At 39.0% G+C, this 21,629-nt stretch overlaps 2 protein-coding genes across 3 annotated transcripts in view; one reads left to right on the plus strand and one right to left on the minus strand.

Annotated features, from left to right (window-relative positions):
- On the plus strand, window positions 1-19,440 carry LOC109037191 (EF-hand calcium-binding domain-containing protein 4A). The gene is made up of 8 exons (XM_019051739.2): window positions 1-194; window positions 5,930-6,050; window positions 12,444-12,540; window positions 14,604-14,793; window positions 15,612-15,677; window positions 17,273-17,446; window positions 18,243-18,417; window positions 19,262-19,440. The coding sequence occupies exons 1-8, from the start codon at window positions 117-119 to the stop codon at window positions 19,324-19,326; spliced, it is 966 nt and encodes a 321-aa protein (XP_018907284.2). The 5' UTR covers window positions 1-116; the 3' UTR covers window positions 19,327-19,440.
- Window positions 19,441-20,721: 1,281 nt separating this feature from the next.
- LOC109036802 (organic cation transporter protein) overlaps window positions 20,722-21,629 on the minus strand; it is a 108,995-nt gene continuing 108,087 nt past the window's right edge. For both annotated transcript variants that reach the window (XM_072299656.1, XM_072299657.1), the window contains one exon: window positions 20,722-21,224. In XM_072299656.1, the coding sequence (XP_072155757.1) occupies window positions 21,158-21,224 (67 nt within the window). In that variant the 3' untranslated portion in view covers window positions 20,722-21,157. The remainder of the gene's footprint in view (window positions 21,225-21,629) is intronic.

Consider the following 21,629-nt stretch of genomic DNA (forward strand, 5'->3'; position numbering starts at 1 on the left):
CATAGCGTGCACATCGCGATTCGCGGATTCGAGCCCGAGCGAGCGCGGGCCCGCGCGTCAGTTGCGAGTGTCTCTGCGTTCGGCGTCGAGCGTCGAGCTGCCAGCGTCGCGGCGCTATGGAACCCACCGCGGAGTTCTACTTCAACCTCGCCGATCGCGAGAAGAAGGGCTTCATCGTCAAAAGGGATATGCAGGTGAGCCTCTATTTTCCCCCCATCGGATCCGCGATATCATTCTACACACTGACAAAAAATAATGTGATTTTTTAGCACCTAGGATATAAAAAATGTTTCTGGTGATCCCAATCTGCTGCCTTTACTGCCACCGCAGTTAACTTTACATCCTTTGAATGCAAATTCAACTGCGTGGACAATCAAGGCAGCCTCTTATTATCACCAGACACATTATTGACATCCTAGGTGCTAAAACAGCATACCCTACTACCCTATTTTTACTTTCTCGCTACCCTAGGGTAGAGAAAGTATTGTCATCCTCCAAGGGGTGGTTGCAATTTCATCATTTTTTTAGTGCACATGAATGGATCGCATCTAGCAAAAGGAACCAGCGCGCTTACAGTCTTGTAAAAATGTTCCCTCTTCATAATTATCTAACAAATCTCCCAGAATATCAAATAGTTTGGAATTTATAATTTTTAATAATTAATGATAAATTCATAATTTTAAAGAAAAATTCTTGTGTAAATTTTAATACTGCACATACATTAAGTATTTTTAAAATAAAAGGAGGAAATTGCACGATTTTGAAAACATTGTAATCGCGCTGGTTCCTTTTGGCTAAATGCGAACCAAATTAGCTCCCATGATTCGTCTTTCTCCTCACGAAAGAACGTAACTACATTTAAATGTTGCCAAATTTCCCCTCGAAAATTGCATTGTTTCCAGAAGAAACTTAAACATTGCTAACTACAAAAGTTTCGATGATATTTCCTTTGATCTTCAGCAAAAATTAAACAAATTTGGACAAAAATTCCACAGAATATTCTTATAGGAAATGTAATTGTTTGAGCCAATTTTGTAATCTAGGGATGGAGTTACGTTCCTTCGTTCGGGAACAATGAATTGGACGTATTTATGCCAAAAGAACCTATATGCATATAGGGGTTGGGTGCAACATAATTCCTTTTAGTATAAATACGTTAACTTGAAGTGAAGAGCTTGGAGGATTCGATAGCTTGGAGCTTGGAGGAGCTTGGGGCTCATTAGGGCAGTTGTGGCTACTTTGAGAAATACGGGTTTAAAGTGTCGATTTAACATATGTAGAGCTTTATGACAGAAGAAAGCTCAAACTCACAATTGAATTACAATACATCCAAATATATGACATGTTTCTTTAGTTTAGACTCTTGTCTAGTCACCCATTGCTAACATTGTTATCAATGGAGGTTTAACATGAAAGAGACAATTTTACGGAGCTTGAGCTAAGCTCATAGATTTGGCGTAAGAAATAGATCGATCCTCCACAGAGGATTAGAACGCTTTGCCAGTGCAAAAACAGAGGCTACGAAAGAAAATATATCGCCGGTTTTTCAGAATTTAAGGTGAATTTAAGGTAGGTCCATTTCTATCCTAAAATTGTCAAAATATTTGAATCTTTTTATTTGTAATTTATATTTTTTCCGGGGGAAATCATTTTAATCCCAGGTAGGGATCTACCTTTTCGGTAAAACTGAAAAATGTTCCTGAACTTTCAAAAAAGAAGAATGTCTCTTTTATGATGCTACGTTTAAGGTATCCTTAGATTTCTCTTAATCACGCGGTTCGAACGAAAGAAATCCTTGATTTTACCCTCTTCAGCACTATTAGCACCTGCTAATATCGACAGCCGTAAAATTAAAGGAGTAATTGAAATCACATGCAGATACAAATGTCTCGCTGTAGGCATCTTATAATTAAGCAGGCCATCTAACAAAATGTACAAAAACTAATTTATTTTATCGACAAGAACTTAAAAGTATACCGGGGTAATTATCGAGAACATTGACACACCCGGCGTTGGAACTGTGGATTGATTTTGGGCAAGGCGATGGGAGAAAAGATTGACTGAATAAATATCAAATCAATCTCACACAAGTACAAAAGATATTTCCATATCTATCTGAGGGAGAATACCCTCATAACTTGGAGCGTTTCATTTTTTTCGAATGAAAAGCCATTTTGATAATTAATTCTACAGAGTCATATATTTTTTGACGCTGTAATTATTTGCAGATTCTTTTCCAAGGCTAGGTTTTTCGGTTGAAACTTTTTAACAAAAAGCTCAAACCTTTTTGTGCTCATGACGTGGATGCGGCGTAATATTTTTCTGAGGGGCCCACAAAAATATCGGCTACAGTGACGTTATCTGTGACGTGCATGCACATGATGTTAGCTCCAGCTCCAAATGATCTCACTATTCATGCGTTTCAAAACTCGAGGTACTAGTAAGGGGATTTGAGACGCGTTCGAAGCTGGTATGAATGCGAAAATGAAATAAGTATGCATCTGAAGGAAATATCAATGGCCAAAAACTTACTACTGACTAACTATGGAGCCCCCGTAACAGCAGTCTTATACTACCGTGCTAAGGAAGAACGCCGTATAAACATTCGAGAGTTGCCAAAATTCCCTTGATAAATCATGTATTTTTGACAACATTCATGCACATTTTTCTTTGAAATTTTCAGATATATTAGATTAAATTGCGTACGAAATTGTCTGAAAATTTTGGAAAAAAATATTCACAATTTTCCCTGTAAATTCGGTTTTTATCGAAGGATATTTGGCAACGTCTGAAGGCTCATACGGCGTTCTTCCTTAGCACGACAGTATACTCAAGACACGAAAATTGTAGATAAGAAAGCTTTGGATGAAACGCGCTTTGTTTCTGTGTCAATACATATACGTAAATAACTGTATTGTGAGTAAGCGAACAATTAAACCCGCGTCTTTCTCATTCTACGCAAATCCTCCTTGCATCCAAATGTACGCATTTACATTTTTTATTTCTCTTCACTTGATAATTTTTCTGATTTGGGAGGATGAATAAATTTTCACTCAGTAGCAGACAAGCGGCAAGTGTTTTCCGTCAATTTTGGGCTAAATTTACATGAGAAAATACGTTTTATTCAATCGTCAACATTTATATTTCACATTTAAAGTAGGAACTTTGTAAAAATACCGAGAGTAAGGTGGACGATTTTTCACTGAGATATTGGAAAATGTTGTTTAAAACTGGCACTCAACGGGCATAATATCCTTAATCTACTGAGGTAACCTGTTACACCTATGCCATATTGGTAATAACGCATATATTGACGGTGTAAGTTGGCAATCACGTATAACTCGGATTGCGACTTCGCGAACTTCCTGTCATACTTTATTTTTTAAACGAAAAACTACTCAACGGCAATTATTCAAAACTTCTGTGATTTTTCCTCTTTGTGTAAGGAAAAATCTGTGAAAACTCCAAGGAATGATGTTAATTTGTTCTCCTTTAAAAAAAATAACATAGATACGGAGATTTTCAGACACAGCAAACGAGATATGTGATTAGGGACTTACGCCGTCGTCGATATAAACTGTTAAAGCAGCAACTTTAGAATGCAGCCGTCAGTCCTTCCCCTTCTCCCCTGGACTGAGATGTTGACTTTTTCCAGTGCTAATTTCATGCATTTATTAATACATTTATTTTATGTTGTTAATTCCTTTTATACTTCATGTCTCTAAAGAAGAACATCTGAACGTCCGTTTTTAAAAACTTTTGTGATTTTTCTTCTCTGCGCCAGGCTAATTCTGAAAAAAAACTTTAACGAATGATGTTGATTTGTTCTCCTTTAAAATATTAAAATGGTGGCAGGAACTTTTAAACACCGCAGACGAGATCCGTGGATTGGTAGTTTCACCGTCGATATACATTTGGACGTATTTTTGCCAAACGGAATTATGTGCATTAAGGACAGGAGCCCTGAAACCCATACGGATATATGCATAACAGGGCTCACTTCTTAATGCACATAGTTCAGTTTGGCAGAAATAAGTCCATTTTCCATACATTTATCAGATATCCAAGCATACTTTGATGATTTGTTTTTGAAATATGAACACTGTCTCTTGAGCGAGAATGTTAAATAAACTGAGGGCAAATAACAAACAAGCGTAGAGGAGCCATTAATGAGCTCTATACAAATGCTCACAAGACACGTTCAAGTTCATGCAAACGCTTGTATTCCTTCGGACAGAGAACCATAAAGTTTTAAGAGAAGACAATTTTAAACGTCACTCACCAAACGACTACCGGGATAAAAAGCTCGGTGTTGCCGTTATGAGTAAATTATTCGAATAACTGAATGGAAGTGAGAAAATTTTACCATCAAGTTGACGGCGCTGGAGCCCCTTCACTCTTTGCGGTTAGTAAAAATGTTAGCGTCACATAGCTGTTTAACATTGCGCATAAATTTAACGCCTTTATGAGTCCTAATTAGTTTGGTGGCGGTCCTGAAGCTCTGTGTCACTAGAGCTGATAATTCGCAATGATCTCTTCTTTTTCTTCCCTCTACCGCTCCCTATCTTTCTCTCAAGGTACATTCTTTAGTATGTGCTCCACATAACTTTCATGAATATTTGTCTTTCAACCGGAAGTGCGCAACCTATGCGACAAATAAGGAAGCGGAATAAACAAGGAGTGCTCTGCTCACTTTTTGTGTGAGCAATTTTATTTGAAACAGGTCGCTCCGGTCACTGAATCCGTAGCAGTCAAAGTTACGGCCATAGATAGTCTTTGGGAAGGCGTAGAGGGTGTGCGCCTCGTAAAAAAAAAAAGGTGGAAGAAAAAAGGAAAAAAGATAGAAGGGAGGAACAGAGGAATGAAGAAGATGACGAAAGTGATAGGAAGTGCACATTAGATGCTTTTAAATTTCGTAAATTTTCTGAGGAAAGCCCTCCTCTCGTTCGAAATGTCTAGATACGCCTATGGTTACTGCTACAGCACCCGGAACTTTCGGCCTTTCAATATGGGACCACTATCTTTGGCTCTTCCATAAAAGCACCTTTCAGCACTGGAAAATCAATGGCGTATATGTAGTTTCTAAAATGAGCCAGAAATAGTGGTTCCTTATTTGCAAAATGTGGTCCAAGCTTGAGCCGGGTAAAAGAAGTTTGAAGTCAGCCGGTCAGGTTGGCCTAGTGGTCAGCGTGTCTGACTCTAGGTCAATAGATCCCGCGTTTGAATCCCGGCGCTGGTGTCAAATTTTCACGGAAATGACGGGTAGATCGCTGAAACAGATCCTACTCGGCCTTAATATCCCTGAAAAATTGAAAAACCTGGAGCATGGATGTGGACTAACCATATGCGGTGGTTATTTGGACGTATTTATGCTAAAAGGAACTATGTGCATAGGGGTTGCGTGTAACATAGTTCCTTTTAGCATAAATACGTCCAATTGTCTAGCGACTAAGGCCAAGGTTGACCCAACCTGGAGAAGGCTCAAAGCTCTTGATAAAAAAAAATAAAAAAAAGTTTGAAGTCTCGTCCATAAACCTCAATGTAAAGGACATAGTTAAACAACTATTTCCCCGTTAGAAATATTTGTCCTCAACTGTGAATTATATTCGACAAGAAAGAATTTACGACCGGGAATCCATAAAAATACCTTTCATATTCTTCTTTGAATGTGCAACTCGGTGCGTTATGTTAAATCGGAGGGGGTCCAGCAATTTGGCAACACCGGATTTCCTCCATTTAAACCTATGTTGAATGATCGATTCTGGTCGGAGCACCTGACCCCTACAAGAATCGATACATTCCCATAGGTTAAATGCGGGAATAGACAATGTTGCCGATTTTCTGGATCCGCTAATGTGTTAAACACGGTGACAGAAACGTTGCTCGCTATGTTTAGTATACTCACGTGCGTGGTTTTGACTTTGTTCAGCGGTTGCTGGAATCCGAATCGGAGGTGTCTTTCTCGCCCCCGCAACTGGAGTCGGTGTTCGAGCTGATGGACAAGCGGGGACGCGGCTACGTCACTCTGGAAGAATTCACGGTAATTTTTGGTATGCTTCCCACATCTCTCCCATTACTCACACCATAGTCCCTTACAACAGATACGAAACCTTCGTTTCGGAAAGGGCAAGCCCCGAAAATCCATTAGCTTTGGGCAACAGTGCTGCCTAATGGCGGAGTATTCTGAACCACGCGTCAAGTTTATGTATCTGTATGTTATGTATCTGTCATGTACCTATTTTACGGATTTTGTAAAAATGTGACTGAAAAAAAAAAATTTGTCATGTCAACCGAACATTCGGTGTTCCATACCATCCCAAATATTCGGTTTGTCAAACTGAACTTCGGGTTCATGTAACCGAACATTCGGCATATATGACCAAACTTAGTGTGTCAGTTCACTATGCCGCACAAGTTTGGTTACACTAACCGAAAGTTCAATTTGACGAACTGAAAATGCAGTTTTTACGAACGGAAAATTCAGTTTGAAGAACCGAAAATTCAGTATAAATTGTAGTACTATATTGCGGAAAAGATAATCAGTCGCGGATCCCGCGAATTGGCAACATTATTTTTCTCCATTTAACTCTATGGAAATGTATCGATTCTCGGAGGGGCCAGGTGCTCCGGCAAGAATCGATTATTTAACACAAGTTAAAATGGAGGGAATCCGGCGTTGCCAAATTGCTGGATCCGCCTCTGCGAGCCTTTTCGGAAATAAAACGGAGGCGTAGCGAGCCAGCGATTCGGTGAACTTGGACTTGCTCTCCCTGCGACCTTCCGCCCATCGGCTACTAGACCAGCGCCGCGCGCAAACCCGCGAACGCTCACCTGTGCTCGGCATCACGTTTTTAGAGTCACGCCGCGCGCCGCTCTCGTTTAGGGAGATCCCGGCTCGCGACTTGCCAGTACTCTTGACCTCCATGCCCATACAATAAGACAAAAGGAGCGGCTACGTTCGCTTTCATTGCTCCGCTTGTCGTAATGCCCCATAATCTAAGATTTTTCTCCTTAGTTTTTACTGTAGGGTCTGATCAAGGACCGAAGACTGTATTTATAGGGTCATAATTGATTTCCATACTGTAGGAAGGGAACTAGTGCAGTGGGATGATTGTTGAAATTGAGAAGACTAGGTGATTGACAAAGAGGACATATGGAGTATGGAGCGATTCTATTGCTTTCAATGGGTCGTGCAAACAGACTGAGGGAGAAAATGATGGGCCAACTATTGGGTCTATCGTGGGTTGCCGTTGGTTAGTCTATTGTCCACCTTCTTTGTCCATTGCAACATTTCGTTTCCACCAAAAGGATCCCTCCTCATCCTTTTTTTCATTCTTTTTCCTTCGTCTTTTTTCACTTTATTCAAATCATCTACTTATTTAGGAATTGGACATATCGGTATATAATACATGAAATTAAGACCAAGCCTAAGAGTATTATGATAAGTTTGTGATCTTTGTCTATAGCTTTGTCTACCACTTTCAACAATCGGCTCGCAAGGAGGTTAATTCGCCGCCCCCCTGACATAAGGGCGTACCACCAAATTGATTCGAAGCTTGCTAAAATCACGTTCCCCGAGGGCTGTATGGGGGCCGGTACAAACGAGTTCAGATGTAGGTCTACAAATATATCTTAAAAAGAGGTACACTGTAGGGTGCGGCTTATACGAGAAATTAAAAAGGTTGAATTTTGAAATTGACAAGGGACCCTGCCAAAACGTTCCTTATAGTGTAAAAACAAACGTTGTAGAACAGTTTTGCATTTGGTCAACATTTAGAGGTTGCGACGGGCCTTTAAAGTTGCCAAATTTGGCTAATTTTCGCATTTTTTCGTCAATTTTGGCAAATTTTCCCAGGCCTTACTGAGAGTTCTAATCGGTCAATTTATTCATAAATAGGCAGTACATAACCTAAAATGTACCCCATCCTCCACCTTAAGCCCCCAGCCCCCCCCACCCCCCTCCCTCACCGATCCAATATAAATACACTCTTTATAAACTACGCTATTTTGGTAGTGACCAGAGATCTTAAGTAACACTGGTCAACACGGGTTCAAATGTGATTGTACTAGGGTAGTTTTTAGCGCTGAGTCCGAAAATGACCTCCGTTATGCTGGGTCAGGTCGATTTTCCCCGGAAAAATCAGGATTTTCCTTAAAAATCGAGCTTTTCCGGTTTCCGGTGAAAAATCAATTTTCCGGAAAATCTGTGCATGATGGAGGAAAGATAAGGTCATTTTCGGATTCAGCAGCTAAAATTACATGGGAATCCATATATTGCATGCCTATTGAAGTTTCCGTTCTGTTCCAAATATCGAGGTTTTTCCGGACAAGTGCCCCTTTCCGCCCATGTAACGCATGTAATACCAGTCCGATTGATTTGCGTCGGAAAGGAGGGAAAATATTTTTTCTCAGGCGACAGGTGGAGTTGACTCCACTAAATTATTGCCACTGCAGCCGAAAATGACCCTCGTTTTCTTCCAAAATCTATCAATTTTTTTTAAAAATCGATTTTTCGGAAAAAAATGCACCTTTTTAACTCAAAAACGTTTTAAAAACATCCCCTCTTTTCGGAATCTGGATTTTCCAAAGGTTCTGAAAGGAAACGAGGGTCATTTTCGGCTGCAGTGGCAATAATTTAGTGGAGTCAACTCCACCTGTCGCCTGAGAAAAAATATTTTCCCTCCTTTCCGACGCAAATCAATCGGACTGGTATTACATGCGTTACATGGGCGGAAAGGGGCACTTGTCCGGAAAAACCTCGATATTTGGAACAGAACGGAAACTTCAATAGGCATGCAATATATGGATTCCCATGTAATTTTAGCTGCTGAATCCGAAAATGACCTTATCTTTCCTCCATCATGCACAGATTTTCCGGAAAATTGATTTTTCACCGGAAAAGCTCGATTTTTAAGGAAAATCCTGATTTTTCCGGGGAAAATCGACCTGACCCAGCATAACGGAGGTCATTTTCGGACTCAGCGCTAAAAACTACCCTAGTTCAATCACATTTGAACCCGTGTTGACCAGTGTTACTTAAGATCTCTGGTCACTACCAAAATAGCGTAGTTTATAAAGAGTGTATTTATATTGGATCGGTGAGGGAGGGGGTTGGGGGGGCTGGGGGGCTTAAGGTGGAGGATGGGGTACATTTTAGGTTATGTACTGCCTATTTATGAATAAATTGACCGATTAGAACTCTCAGTAAGGCCTGGGAAAATTTGCCAAAATTGACGAAAAAATGCGAAAATTAGCCAAATTTGGCAACTTTAAAGGCCCGTCGCAACCTCTAAATGTTGACCAAATGCAAAACTGTTCTACAACGTTTGTTTTTACACTATTAGGAACGTTTTGGCGGGGTCCCTTGTCAATTTCAAAATTCAACCTTTTTAATTTCTCGTATAAGCCGCATCCTAAGGTACAGCAGCCTGATTGTTGAAGTTTCGTAAAAGTCTATCAGACACGAGAAGACTCGGATGTAATGGAGCTATGTGATTGGTCAGTCTCGGGGGTCGTCATCGTCGAGCTCGCTTTTTCGTGCCTTTTTCTGACCAATCACATAGCTCCATTACACCTGAGTCTTTTCGTGTTCAATAGACAAATACAAAGTTTTAACAATTAGGTTACAGGCCTCCAATTGAAAAAAAAAAGAAGGAAAACCCGAGTTTTAACACAGCTGAGGATGCGATAGACGTAATCGATTATACTTTTTAAATTTTTCTGCCGAATCTGAGCGACGTTTCATTAGCAGCGTTGAGCGTAGCATTGCGAGTTCACGCCTCGCACCAGCGCGCCTTCAATTTTTCAGACGCAACACGGACATCCATCGAGTACGAATAGTTGTATCTCTGCGCCGTCATCAACGCGCATCCTTTCCCTTGTTCCATTGTTGTGTTCGTTTCCGTCCGTCTTGTTTGTTGTGGTGCTTCGAGAGCTAGGTGAGCAACATAGCCGTACATACGTGCTCAGGCCTCATTTTTTAACTTTTCACCCGAATCTGAGCGTACGCGCGTCCGTTCTCTTGCTCTATTTCCTTGTTGTGTTGATTCCTTTAGTTCAACTAAATAACTTGGTAAATAGGTTCTTGAGACGGATTAAAATGACTCGTCTCTAGAGAAACTGTCAAATACAGAAGGAAAATAGAAGAGAAAATTATAGAAAAACAGAAATCCTAAAATACCATTAAGATATTTCAAACAGCTTTTTATGTATGTTTCGGTGTTCTGAATCACTAGAAACATAGCTCCCATAGAAATGTTCGTATTTTACTCTTGGTGATAAATCAGGAGTATACTGTCGTGTCAACAAGAAAAAACGCCGTATGAGCCATCAGGCGTTACCAAATTTTCTCCGACATAACACGAATTTCCAGGAAAATTTGCGAATTTTTCTATTCCAAATTTTGAAAAGCTTTCGTGCGTAATTCGATTTAAAAAGTCTGGAAATTTCAAGGAAAAATATTCATAACTTTCTTCAAAAATACCTTTTTTCTGAGAAGAAATTTGGCAACATTTGAATGACTGATCTTACGGCGATTTTACTTAGCACGGCAGTAGAGAATAAGGGTCTATTCACTAAGAGTGAGGTAGACTACCAGTTCCTCAATTTTATTGAACAAAACCAACCCAACCCAAGCGGTAAAGATTTTACACAATTAATTGCGTAATTACAAGAAAATGAAAGGAAGCGCAGTCGGAATAAAAGCTACAGAACTTTTTACAATCAGGGCCGGATTAAAGGGGTGGCCACATGGGCCGCGGCCCATGGCAGCAAATCTGTAGGGGGCGGCAAATTTTGCAATTTTTTTAAATGTAGGTATGAAAAAAATTCGGATTTAGAAAAAAAAAATTACAAACGAGAAAAGGCGACAAAATCTCTAATCCTCTGAGAGTATAGTAATTTCTACTTTTGTCGTCTTTCAGTGATACGAGAGGCAGCACCTTTAATTAGTCGAGTTAAGAGAGAAACCAAACACGCAATTTGGCCTGGAACGGTGCGACTTACCTAGAGAGAAATGATGACGAGGACTTGAGATGAAAAGGAGAAGTCCTCGGCGCGGCGATCGGCATGTAACACATATTAGCGCCTACAAGACTGTAAGAATACTTCACGCATTGCATCAAACACAGTGCGGTCATTGCGGACAGCGTGAAACGGATAGCGCCTTCAAGAATGCATGAATACCTCACGCATTGCGGCAAACACAGTGCGATCGGCGTGGACGCATAGCGCCTACAAGACTGCGTGAATACTTCGCGCATTGCGTCAAACACAGTGCGGTCTGCGAGGCGCGGCGGCGGAAGTTAAAATCATTAATCCACATTTATGTTTGTTCTTTCATATTTTTTTCGTTCATATCTTATGAATGGAAGGCCTTGTCCACACAGAGATAGGTTTACGAAACTTAACTTTCGCGCAAAGTTCCGTGAACTTTTGCTAGTAGTGTTGACAGGGCTTTCCCAAAAATGTGTTCAACACCAGTGAACACGTCTTATGCACCCCTCCCCCGCTGGCACGTTCATTTGATGATTTTCATTGATGTTTCAAAACAAATGAGAAAAGGGCGGCAGAATACCAGCGGCCCATGAGCGGCAAGTAGGTAAATCCGTCTACAATCGTTATTTTTGTTTTTATACACTCTATATCTATTCTACTCTTGGATTTGGGAATTTTACTTAGCCATTACAAAAATATCAATGCGGATTCAGCGTGCGTCGAAACGGCTCCAATAGTTTCCGATAAGAAAGCGCGCTATCCAGTTATTTTGACATATTTAAATTAAAACAAACCATCTTCACTGTGATAGTGAACCTTGAGACTCATAAGAATCGATGATCCAACATGATCCAAATCACAACGAAGATTGTCCTCTCTTATTTAAATGCGTCCATTTTAATCCGATTATAAGTTCGGCTTTCACTGCAGGTAAAACCACACCACTCAAAGCGTAATGACCAGATCGGGTGGTGGAGTCTCATTTTATCAATGGAACTCTTGAGCCAGGTGTATTTTTCAAGAAATGAGACAACACCGCTTCGGTCGCACTCATACACTTGGATTCATCCTGTAACGAATGTCATCCCTTGTCCAACAAATGAAACGGAGACCGCTCTGAAGTCGGAATGTTTGAACTGTCATTTGTAATCGTCAATATTTGACTCATCAAACGTCCGATGGCTTTTTGGCCAGCGCGTATATGTAAATAGCCGGGCTCTAAATGGCACTTAACATCAGTTTATTTGAATAAGGAATCATTTCGCGAATGATGGATCCCGGCCAGGTGCGACGTTGAGCCGGCTGAATAAATAATTTCAGCCTCTCGTGAGTCATTATCCGTCCTGTTCCAATCTCTCCGTTATCTACGCTCGTTTTTTGTGTTTTTGTGGTGAATCGAACGATTTAATGCATTTTACGGTTTAAATGTTCTATTGCTTTCATTGCAGAGAATTTTTGCGGTCTTGAGGCGAAACAAGGTTTGGACAGTAAATCTGAATGCAGACGCCTGCTCCAATCAATCAAAGATACTAACGTGATACCCAGGTGAGAACTGAAACAGCATCTTTGCAAATAAGAACCAGCGTCATGCACTGAAAAAAAAAGCTCGATCGTTGAGCCGAAAGTTTGGCGCTCCATATCGATCGACCTATCCGAGTTGTTAAACAGAACTTTCAATAAGTCAAACCTAATATTCGGTTCATGAGATCAAACTCTTCGATCAAACCGGACTCGATTGACCTATCCGGTTTGTCAAACTGAAATTTCAATAAGTCAAACCTAACATTCGGTTCATGAGATCAAACTCTTCGATCAAACCGGACCGATGAAACAGGTATAATAAAAAACACTAACATTCGATTCCACAAACTGAAACCGAAATTGCCTCGAGGAACCGAATAGTTAGATCCATGTAGGATACCAAATTTCCCGCTCATACGGTTGAGTTTTCTCTTTCCAAAATATGGTTTTAAACTTGTGAAGCTTTGAAGCAGGAAGGTTTTAAAATAAGCAGAAATAGTTTGCAATTTGAACCAGTGGCGTGGCGTGCTTTGCGATATATCGATTGTTATGCCATTTAAACCTATGGAAAAGGATCGATAAACAGGGTGTTCGCAGCGAACACCTTAATAATCGATTCTTTACCTTAGGTTTAAGTGATAGAACAATCGATACATCGCAATTCACGCCACGCCACTGAATTGAACGATGAGCCTCTTGGGAGCCTCTAATTTTACCAGTGGCGAGGCCTGCTTTGTGATACATCGATTGATCTACCATTTAAACCTATGGAGAAGGATCGATAAACAGGGGTTTCCCAACAAACACATTGATAATCGATTCTTTACCATAGGTTCAAGTGGGAAAATATCGATAATCGATCACCAACGCCTCGCCGCTAAATTTTACCGAAGAAGAGGAGGTTGCCTCTGATTGGTTAACGGTTTCCAGCAATTTTACTCGTCAGCTGGAGCCAACATTTTTAAATTTAAGAGGAAATTACACTCTCTTTGTTTAAATCGCAGCTCTCTGACTTTTATTCTATCCTTCTTATGACCTAAAACGTAGAGTGCCGCAACGTCGTATGATAGAGGGCATGCTCATTAGAGAACCCAAGTTGGGACAATGAAACCATAACTTCAATCTAATGAAATCTACGCCTATTGCGCCGATCCACTGATATATCCTTAAGCTGTCATAGATTTTTAAAGGACGAATGTAAACGACTGATATGACGGCGGCAGATTTAACAACGTGATTGGGAATGTTCACTCACAGACTTCAGTCACAAAAGACTGAAAAAAAACAATGATTTGAAATGCGGATCCTATGGTAATTAGAAAAACCAGGCAAACGATTGAGTCGGTTGCCGGCAGCGTGAAGAATCATGAAGCGCCTTCAATTTTTGCCAATGTGACACGCACAGCCGTAAAGGTGGAAAAGTTGTATCGAGACTCCAGGCGTTTTTATAATCGTCCCACTTAATGTTCAAGCGGGAGGGTGCCTTCATTTAACTATGATCACCCTAACTGCATCTCATATTGCTGATTTATTTATCCAATATATTTTCCACAGGAAAAATAATCGACATAACTGATTGACTTGTGTGTGAGTGGTTCAATGAATGTAAAAAATAAACTCAGAATATATCCAGGCAGTATTCTGATTTTTTCCTCTTGTTAAAACAAATAAACAAATGTATGCATTAATACACGAAAAAACATCTAGTAATGTAGTGAAAGTCCGGTGCAGTTAGGTAAATCTGTAAATCTGTCAATATCGTGTAGCCAATATTATTGCGTATTGACGGGTGCTTGAGTGGAGCGATCACGTAAACGCCTTGAGTCTGAATACAACTATTCGACCTTCACGGATGTGCGTGTCGCATGGGCGAAAATTGAAGGCGCCTTGGCATTCTTCACGCGCTCCGCGACGCAACTCACATCATATGCCTGGAATTTGAACTACCAAATATCCACATTTCAACTCATTTTCTTCACCAAAATGAAGAAATGAACTTAATTCTGATAAACGGAGCTGTATCACTAAAAACCTGATATTTCTGGTTGATTAAAAGTAACCTTACCAATATTGCCCTCTGCTTACAGAGCTCTCCCAGAATTGGAGAAAATCACAGACTGTTTATTGGATAGCCAATTCAGTGCGTTCACAAATGTATATCAAGATGTGTGGGAGAGGTTTCTCTCCATTTTACATCAAGATCTGACGTTGCGGCTAGAGCAGGAAGAAATTCTGGAGAGAAACATGAAACTGAAGGAGAGAGATAGTTTTAATTACGTATGTATATTTTAATTCTTAATTGTAGTTTCAAAAGAGTTAAAAATTGTGCCAATCATTTTTCAGAGCCAACCATTTTGAAGTTAATCATTTTTAAGAGTTTCCGGCTAATGTAAAGATGCAAGCGTTACTTTTAAATAGAGCAATGAAAATTGTGTAATTTTTTTCAAAGTGCAGCATATTTTTAGAGGAATTACACGCACATATTTTCTATCTTGAATGAAATAAATTTAAATCTGCTTAAAAAGGAATCATAACGAATATCTAAGTTGTTGATACTGAATTGGATGCACACCCTGAAGATACTTTTGAAAAAAAAGAGCAAAATTCATTTACCGCGATAGAGGCGCAACATGCTCTAAATACCTAAAATGCGCTGGCTAAAGATTATGAGTATCGTAAATCTTATTTTATAATATGATACGTAATAATTTTAGATTGAAATGGATACAGATGTCGCAAATGCTTCCGAAGAGAAATCAAAATTTTGTCAAGTCAATGCGACGATTATCTCCGAAATAAGGAATCCTCCGGTTCTTAATCCATCTTCGAACGGACTCCTTAACCTCGATTGTTGAATCGCTATCGAATGGCCTTGATCGACATATAACATTGTTAGGATAGGGAGTTATCGATCAAGTTAATTCGATAACGATTCAGGAATCGACCCGCTTAGCACATTAGTCATCGTGAAAATCGTTTTGCATACATCTAACCGTAAATAACAGTTGCTCCGTATGTAATTAAAATTGGACGTGTTCATACTAAAAAGAATCCTCCACATTAATTTGCCTCCATGGAATTTTATGTTATCTTAGGTGCAATCTATGATGGACGAAATGGAGAGCCAAATTCAGACTGAGAGGAAAAAAATAGCAGATGAGGTAAGAAATAGGATAAGATTCATATCGATTGGGAATAACTGGACGTATTTCTATCAAACGGAACTATGTGCATTAAGACATAATCCCTGAGACCCATAAGAATACGCATACGTACGCATAACAGGGTTCGCGTCATAATGCACATAGTTCCGTTTGGTAGAAATACGTCCAATTAGCCTGCGGGCTGATTACTGAAATTTTGAGACAAAGCTATAGACAAACAAGACAAAATATATATGAAACGAGCCTATAGGTGGAAGCGGGTGGTTGCAATGGATAAGGGAGGTAAGTAATGGACAAACTAACGGCAACCCACGAGAGACCCCATAGTCAGTCCATCATTTTCCTCCTTAATTTATAACAGCCCCACATCTGAACCAGTAGGATCGCTCCATGTTACCTGTGTCTTTTTTGTCTATTGCGTTGTCTATCAATTTCAATAATCAACCCCACTGGAAGTGCGTTTAGATACACGGTTAAAAATGTCCGTATTTATACTACTTCGGGTTACTCAGAGTCGCTTGTGTTGGTAGAGTCAACCAAAAGGACTTTGTTGATTGACACAATTTTTGGTTAAATCGACCGACACCATAGGTTACTCTGAGACATCTGGGAATGAAGGAAATGTCTTGCTGAACTCATGCACTCTTGCCGCTCTGTATGTTATTCCGATTTTGTGACTCACGAGTGGCTAACGCATTCATTGGCGGATCCAGCAAATTGGCAACATCATTTTTTTCTCCATTTAAATCCATGGAAATGTATCGATTCTTGGAGGGGCTTGGTACTCCCTATCAAACTACGTCTTTGCCAAAATATGCTATTTTAAGTGGGATTTTTACGAAAGTGCAAATATTTTAAACAGCTTGTGAGGACAGAAGCAGATTTTGGACTATGTCAATGCACTAATTGTGATTTTGGAGCCATTTCCCTAATAAGAAAACCTTTGTTTTTCCTTTAGCCACAGCCTGCTGAAGGTTCATTCATTAAGTTGAACTACTCCAACCAGAATTGATGATTTAGCATAGGTTTAAATGGAGAAAATCCGGTGTTGCCGAATTGCAGGATCCGCTTCTGCGAATTCGAATATCACTCACGCGAGTCAAGTTTGATCCCAGCGGTTTTAGCATGATTTTTAACGAGGTTGCAAGCTTTCAACTTTAAGATTTGATCAACGTAACACAAAGAAAATTCAACCAAAAAATAATAATAGCACTTGTTGGTTTCTTTGTGTTCTTCTCCCCTTACGAACACAAAGTGTTGGTTATTTTTGTTTACTGTGCATTTTATTGGTATAAGACTGAAGATCATTCACCGAAAGTTAATTTTCAGCACCCAAGTATTTTTCTTTGAAAACGAATAACACCAAAAATGAAAATTTTTGAAGTTCCAGCGGAGGATTCTCGGCAGTAGGTGTTAAAGAGTTAAACTAAAATAGATTAATATAGCCCGTCAAAAGCATCGCAAATGCACTCTTCCTGTGCTTCTGGCGCGATATAAAACTTTAAAATTCAAGTGAAAAGTTGGAATTTTTTCACTTTGATGTCGGTTCTACAATTTTTCAGTGTTCATTCATATTTCTCTCTATTTACTAGGAACAACGGAAGGCGCAAAAAGCGACTGCTCGGCTTGCAAATGAGTTAGAGGAGAAAGAGAGGCGGTTGCAACTCATAGGAATCAAGGAACACGAGCTCAAGTCCCAGATAGCCGTCATTAAGGGCAAAAACTCGTCACTTTCGAATCTCAATGAAAAATTACTTCGTCAAAAGGTCAGACCTGTTTTCGTTAACCAACTCATTTTTTATCCTGATATTAAGTGGAGTTTGGTGCGAGTGAATTCAAATCCGTTTTCGAGGTGGACGGTGTCAAAACACGCACACGAACATCCAGCCACATCTTATACTTCGACGATGAAACTGTAAAATCGCTTAACCTGATTTGCGACGTTGAAGATTTCCTGTCCTCATTTTTTAAGTGGAAACTACTCAAAGTCATAGTTTGAAAACTTCCATGATTTTTTCCTCTCTATTTTGTTGTATTGTGAAGAATATTCTGTTGAAATTTTGAAGTCGTTCTCTTCAAACAAGCAAATTGTAACGTATATTTTGAATGACTGGTAACTAGTTACGCAATTTTGCAGTCTCGTCGTCAATTTGTCCTCAGTCGATGTTCATACTATGTATAAGCTTCGAGTGCATATGTTTACAACTTCATTTTGCTGGTTAGGCAATTTGAGCTACTTTGTACGAGTCGAACAAATTGTAGCAAGCAATTCGTCCAAAATTCGTTGTCGTTTAAAAGCGGTGACTTTTCATAATGGTGTCGTTGGATAGAGCAAGATTTTCAGGACTTTTCGATGGAATTGCAAACACAATTATCTGAAAAATTGGAAGGAAAATATCCAATAGTTTACCAGTTAATTCGTGTTTCATTAAAGGAAATTTGGCAACGCCTGATGGTTCATACGGCGTTACGCGATACTCTCATGATTCTATATTATGAAGTATAATATTACATGATAAGCAAATGAGTATAATAAGTGATTGTCTCTGTTTTATTCAATAGGAGCAATTAGAGGAAGAAATAGCTGAAGAAAGGAAGCGGACAGAAGAATTACTGGGGCAGATAGGAGAGTACAAACAAAAATTAGACGAAAAACGATCGGAGGATCAAGAGATTAATCAAGTTTACCACGTGAACTTGCCACCGTTGCATTCAAAACTTTTACTACAAGCCAAAGGTAAGGAGTCACATATCAGTGAGACCCTTGAAGAATTATGCTTCAGTAAGGTCGGATAAAATGGTGGACTCAAAGGACTGTTAAGATTTTGAGACCTCAGAAGGATCACTCCATTAGAGATGGACGCAGGTCTTGGTGGACACTTCCCTCTTACCAGGGTGGCATTGAAACGTAAGAAAGATATGAAAGATCGGAAATTTCGGTGAAATATTTCATGAAATTTCTCGAGGCTGTGAAATATTTCACCTTTTTCAGGGGCTAAGTATGCAACCCGCACTCGAACACACAAAAATAGAAGAAGTCACAATTTTTACATTTTGCGAAACATGAAAAGGAACCGGTATTTTTCAATATCTTTCATATATTTTGGAATTTCATGAAAAATTTAACGTGAAATTTCAAGTTTTTATTTTTCATGAAATTTTGCCCCCCCCCCCCCCTCCGCCTCTTACGCATATTTTAAGACCATGCTGCAATGTCTCTTCAAAACCATTTTGTGGCATATATCCAGCCAAATCAATGAAAGTAACAGAGCAAATGTCAGCAAACAAACAAATAAAAAAAAAAAAAAAAAAACTGCATGGGAACAGTTTGAGACTGTTAGAACTTTTAGGCCTGTTGTTGTTAGGTGGAACTGTTTGTTTGCGCGAAAACAATAATGCGATCTTGGTAAATTCTAATAGTAAAATGCAGTTTTTTTCCACTTCAATTAAAAGAAATAAGTGATAATGAATTATTGCGAAGTGAGGAGTACATTACATTGACCAAGTATAATTTGAAATCCTCAAAGAATCCGAGAAATTTATTAAGCGGCGTGTGTTTTGTTGTTTGTTTTCTATCACAGGATTAGCAGAGCAACTAAGGATGCTTTTCGCGTTAGAAGCATTTTTATTATCGGACAAAAGGTGACAGTATTTGCTTGGCTGATGAGCCATGATCGTTCTTTGGATAGTTTTTAGTGAAAATGTGAAATTCTTATCACTTGTGATTGTATAAATTCAAATATACTTTTTAAGTATTGTATAGTAGTTGACGTCCTGATTATCATTTTCCAATGGTGCTATGTTAGTGATAGTACAAATCGACGGCAAAATGCGTACCTCAGTTGCATTGTTTCAAAATCTCCTCTCCTATTCCTAGAAGAAAACTCATTGAAGCTTTCAGGAAATGAAGTTTAGTAATTTTCCACGGAGACATTTTTTTTCCTGGAATACTTTTGACAGGAAGTCTGCAACGCCGGAAACAGTTGCGTGGTGTGCTTTGCGATCTATAGATATTTCCCCATTTGAAGCCGTGATAAATAGTCGATTATTAAGGTGTTCGCTGCGAACACCCTGATTATCGATACTTTTCCATATTTTTAAATGACCGATCAATTGATGTATCGCATAGCAAGCCACGTCACTGGCCGGAAACCGAGATACGCATTCCTACAGTTTCACCACGAAATAGTATGTGATCGTGCAGTATTTGCGAAGATTGCAATTATTTTTTGAATCCTAACTCTCTGATCAGTGTGAATGGTTTTAGGTGTTGACATTAGGTGTATTTAAGTTATTTTTCTCTTATCACTGTGCCGATGCCAGGAACAAGTGACCCCTTCACTGACCCCTTGGCGACAGGTGGAAGCTTTTACTTTCGGGGATTCGACACTTCCTTACAGACAATTGGACTGCATTTTGCAATTTGTACCTATAAATTCTGGCTCATCTGAAAAAACACTTATAGGCATAGGGAAACTAATGGCACATACGTTGTTTTTAAACCGAGCCGGAATCTATAGTTCCTAATTGCAAAATGCAGTCCAATTATAAAGGAGCAACATTCATCATGCCCGCAGTGTATCACTGGATGAATTGAACCACATTCAGCATTTAGGAGCTGCTACTTTCAGTTCATTTCAGAAGCAACGTATGTGCCACTTGTTTCCCTGTGCAGATACTTGCTCGTATTGGTGAGCCGGAAATAGATTCTCATTGCAATGCGAGCTGGTCCAATTATACCTACAACTCGGTTTTTAAAGAAATTACGCTCACATATCCCACTCAAGATATGGCAAACCGAATCGAGTTCTCTTCACTGGAAAAAAGATGTACAGTCAAAAAATATTTTGAAACGCATGAATGTTCCGTAACGCGAAAAATATTTACATTTAATAATTATGTATAATTATTTTGGAGCATATATTGGAGCCAATCGAATTATGAATTGAGTTCAAACGAATAAATGATGGAATGTGAAAAATCTCTCAGGGTATTCGATAAGTCTCTTTTCAAATGGAAAGCTAAGTAAAATTAAAGAAAATTGGTGGAAAAATACACAATTTAATGTTTTAAAACTATCAGCAAGTTTTTACAAATGTATAATTTACGCTAATAAAAAATCAATATTAATTAAACTATCACGGATAGTTTTTCTTAACGTTACATAACTAATGGTACTGTACAAACAAATCAATTATGAACAGTTCACGGAAATTGGTTACACCTTTTCTTCCGCTAGAATTATAAACGATCAGAATATATTGTAAATATATCTCATATGTACGGTTAATAAACTGGATTATTTACAAATATAATACTATGATTTTCACAGACATTATTTCATGAGATTGTGAATCAATGTATTCACAGTAGGACATTCGAATAGAGCCGCTTGCTACGTTGATTGAAATTCAGAACCTAAAAATATTAGCTTGCTAATATTATTTTTGAAGGATTAGAGGACTTCATGTCCTATCTTAACAGTTTTCAATATCCTTGGCTACTGCAGAGGCCTTTCTTGGTGGAGGAATTATAGCAGGAACGCTGAAATCAAAATTGACTGTAGTAAGAAAAATTATTTCATCCGTGTAATATGACAAAAAAATTACAACAGCTCTGTTTATTGTCAGAATAGATGGGAGCGTAATTGTAATTCTTGTATTTTTTCTCTTTCTTTTTTGAACGTTTTATAATTAAAAACTACACAGTTTTACTTACTTTCTGCATAAACATTTCTAGTGGAGCGCGTTGGTTTTGCTCTATTTCAACCTCTTTTTATAAATTTTGGAGGGGGAAAAATTGGACAGCCACCCTCATTGCAAATTTTAAGGGCATACATAATACAAAATGAGGACCGTCAAAAACTAATAATTGGTGATTTTTCATTTATGGTTTCAAAAGTAGTGGGATACTTGTTATTTTAAATATTTAAGTAGACGCATTAAACAT

The sequence above is a fragment of the Bemisia tabaci genome, chromosome 4, assembly GCF_918797505.1.
Source record: "Bemisia tabaci chromosome 4, PGI_BMITA_v3".
Lineage (NCBI taxonomy): Eukaryota > Metazoa > Arthropoda > Insecta > Hemiptera > Aleyrodidae > Bemisia > Bemisia tabaci.

Coding starts and splice junctions, on each gene's coding strand:
- LOC109037191 (XM_019051739.2), top strand. CDS start 117: ATGGAACCCACCGCGGAGTTCTACTTCAACCTCGCCGATCGCGAGAAG. Junction 195..5,929: donor TCGTCAAAAGGGATATGCAG/GTGAGCCTCTAT, acceptor GACTTTGTTCAG/CGGTTGCTGGAATCCGAATC. Junction 12,541..14,603: donor GATACTAACGTGATACCCAG/GTGAGAACTGAA, acceptor CTCTGCTTACAG/AGCTCTCCCAGAATTGGAGA.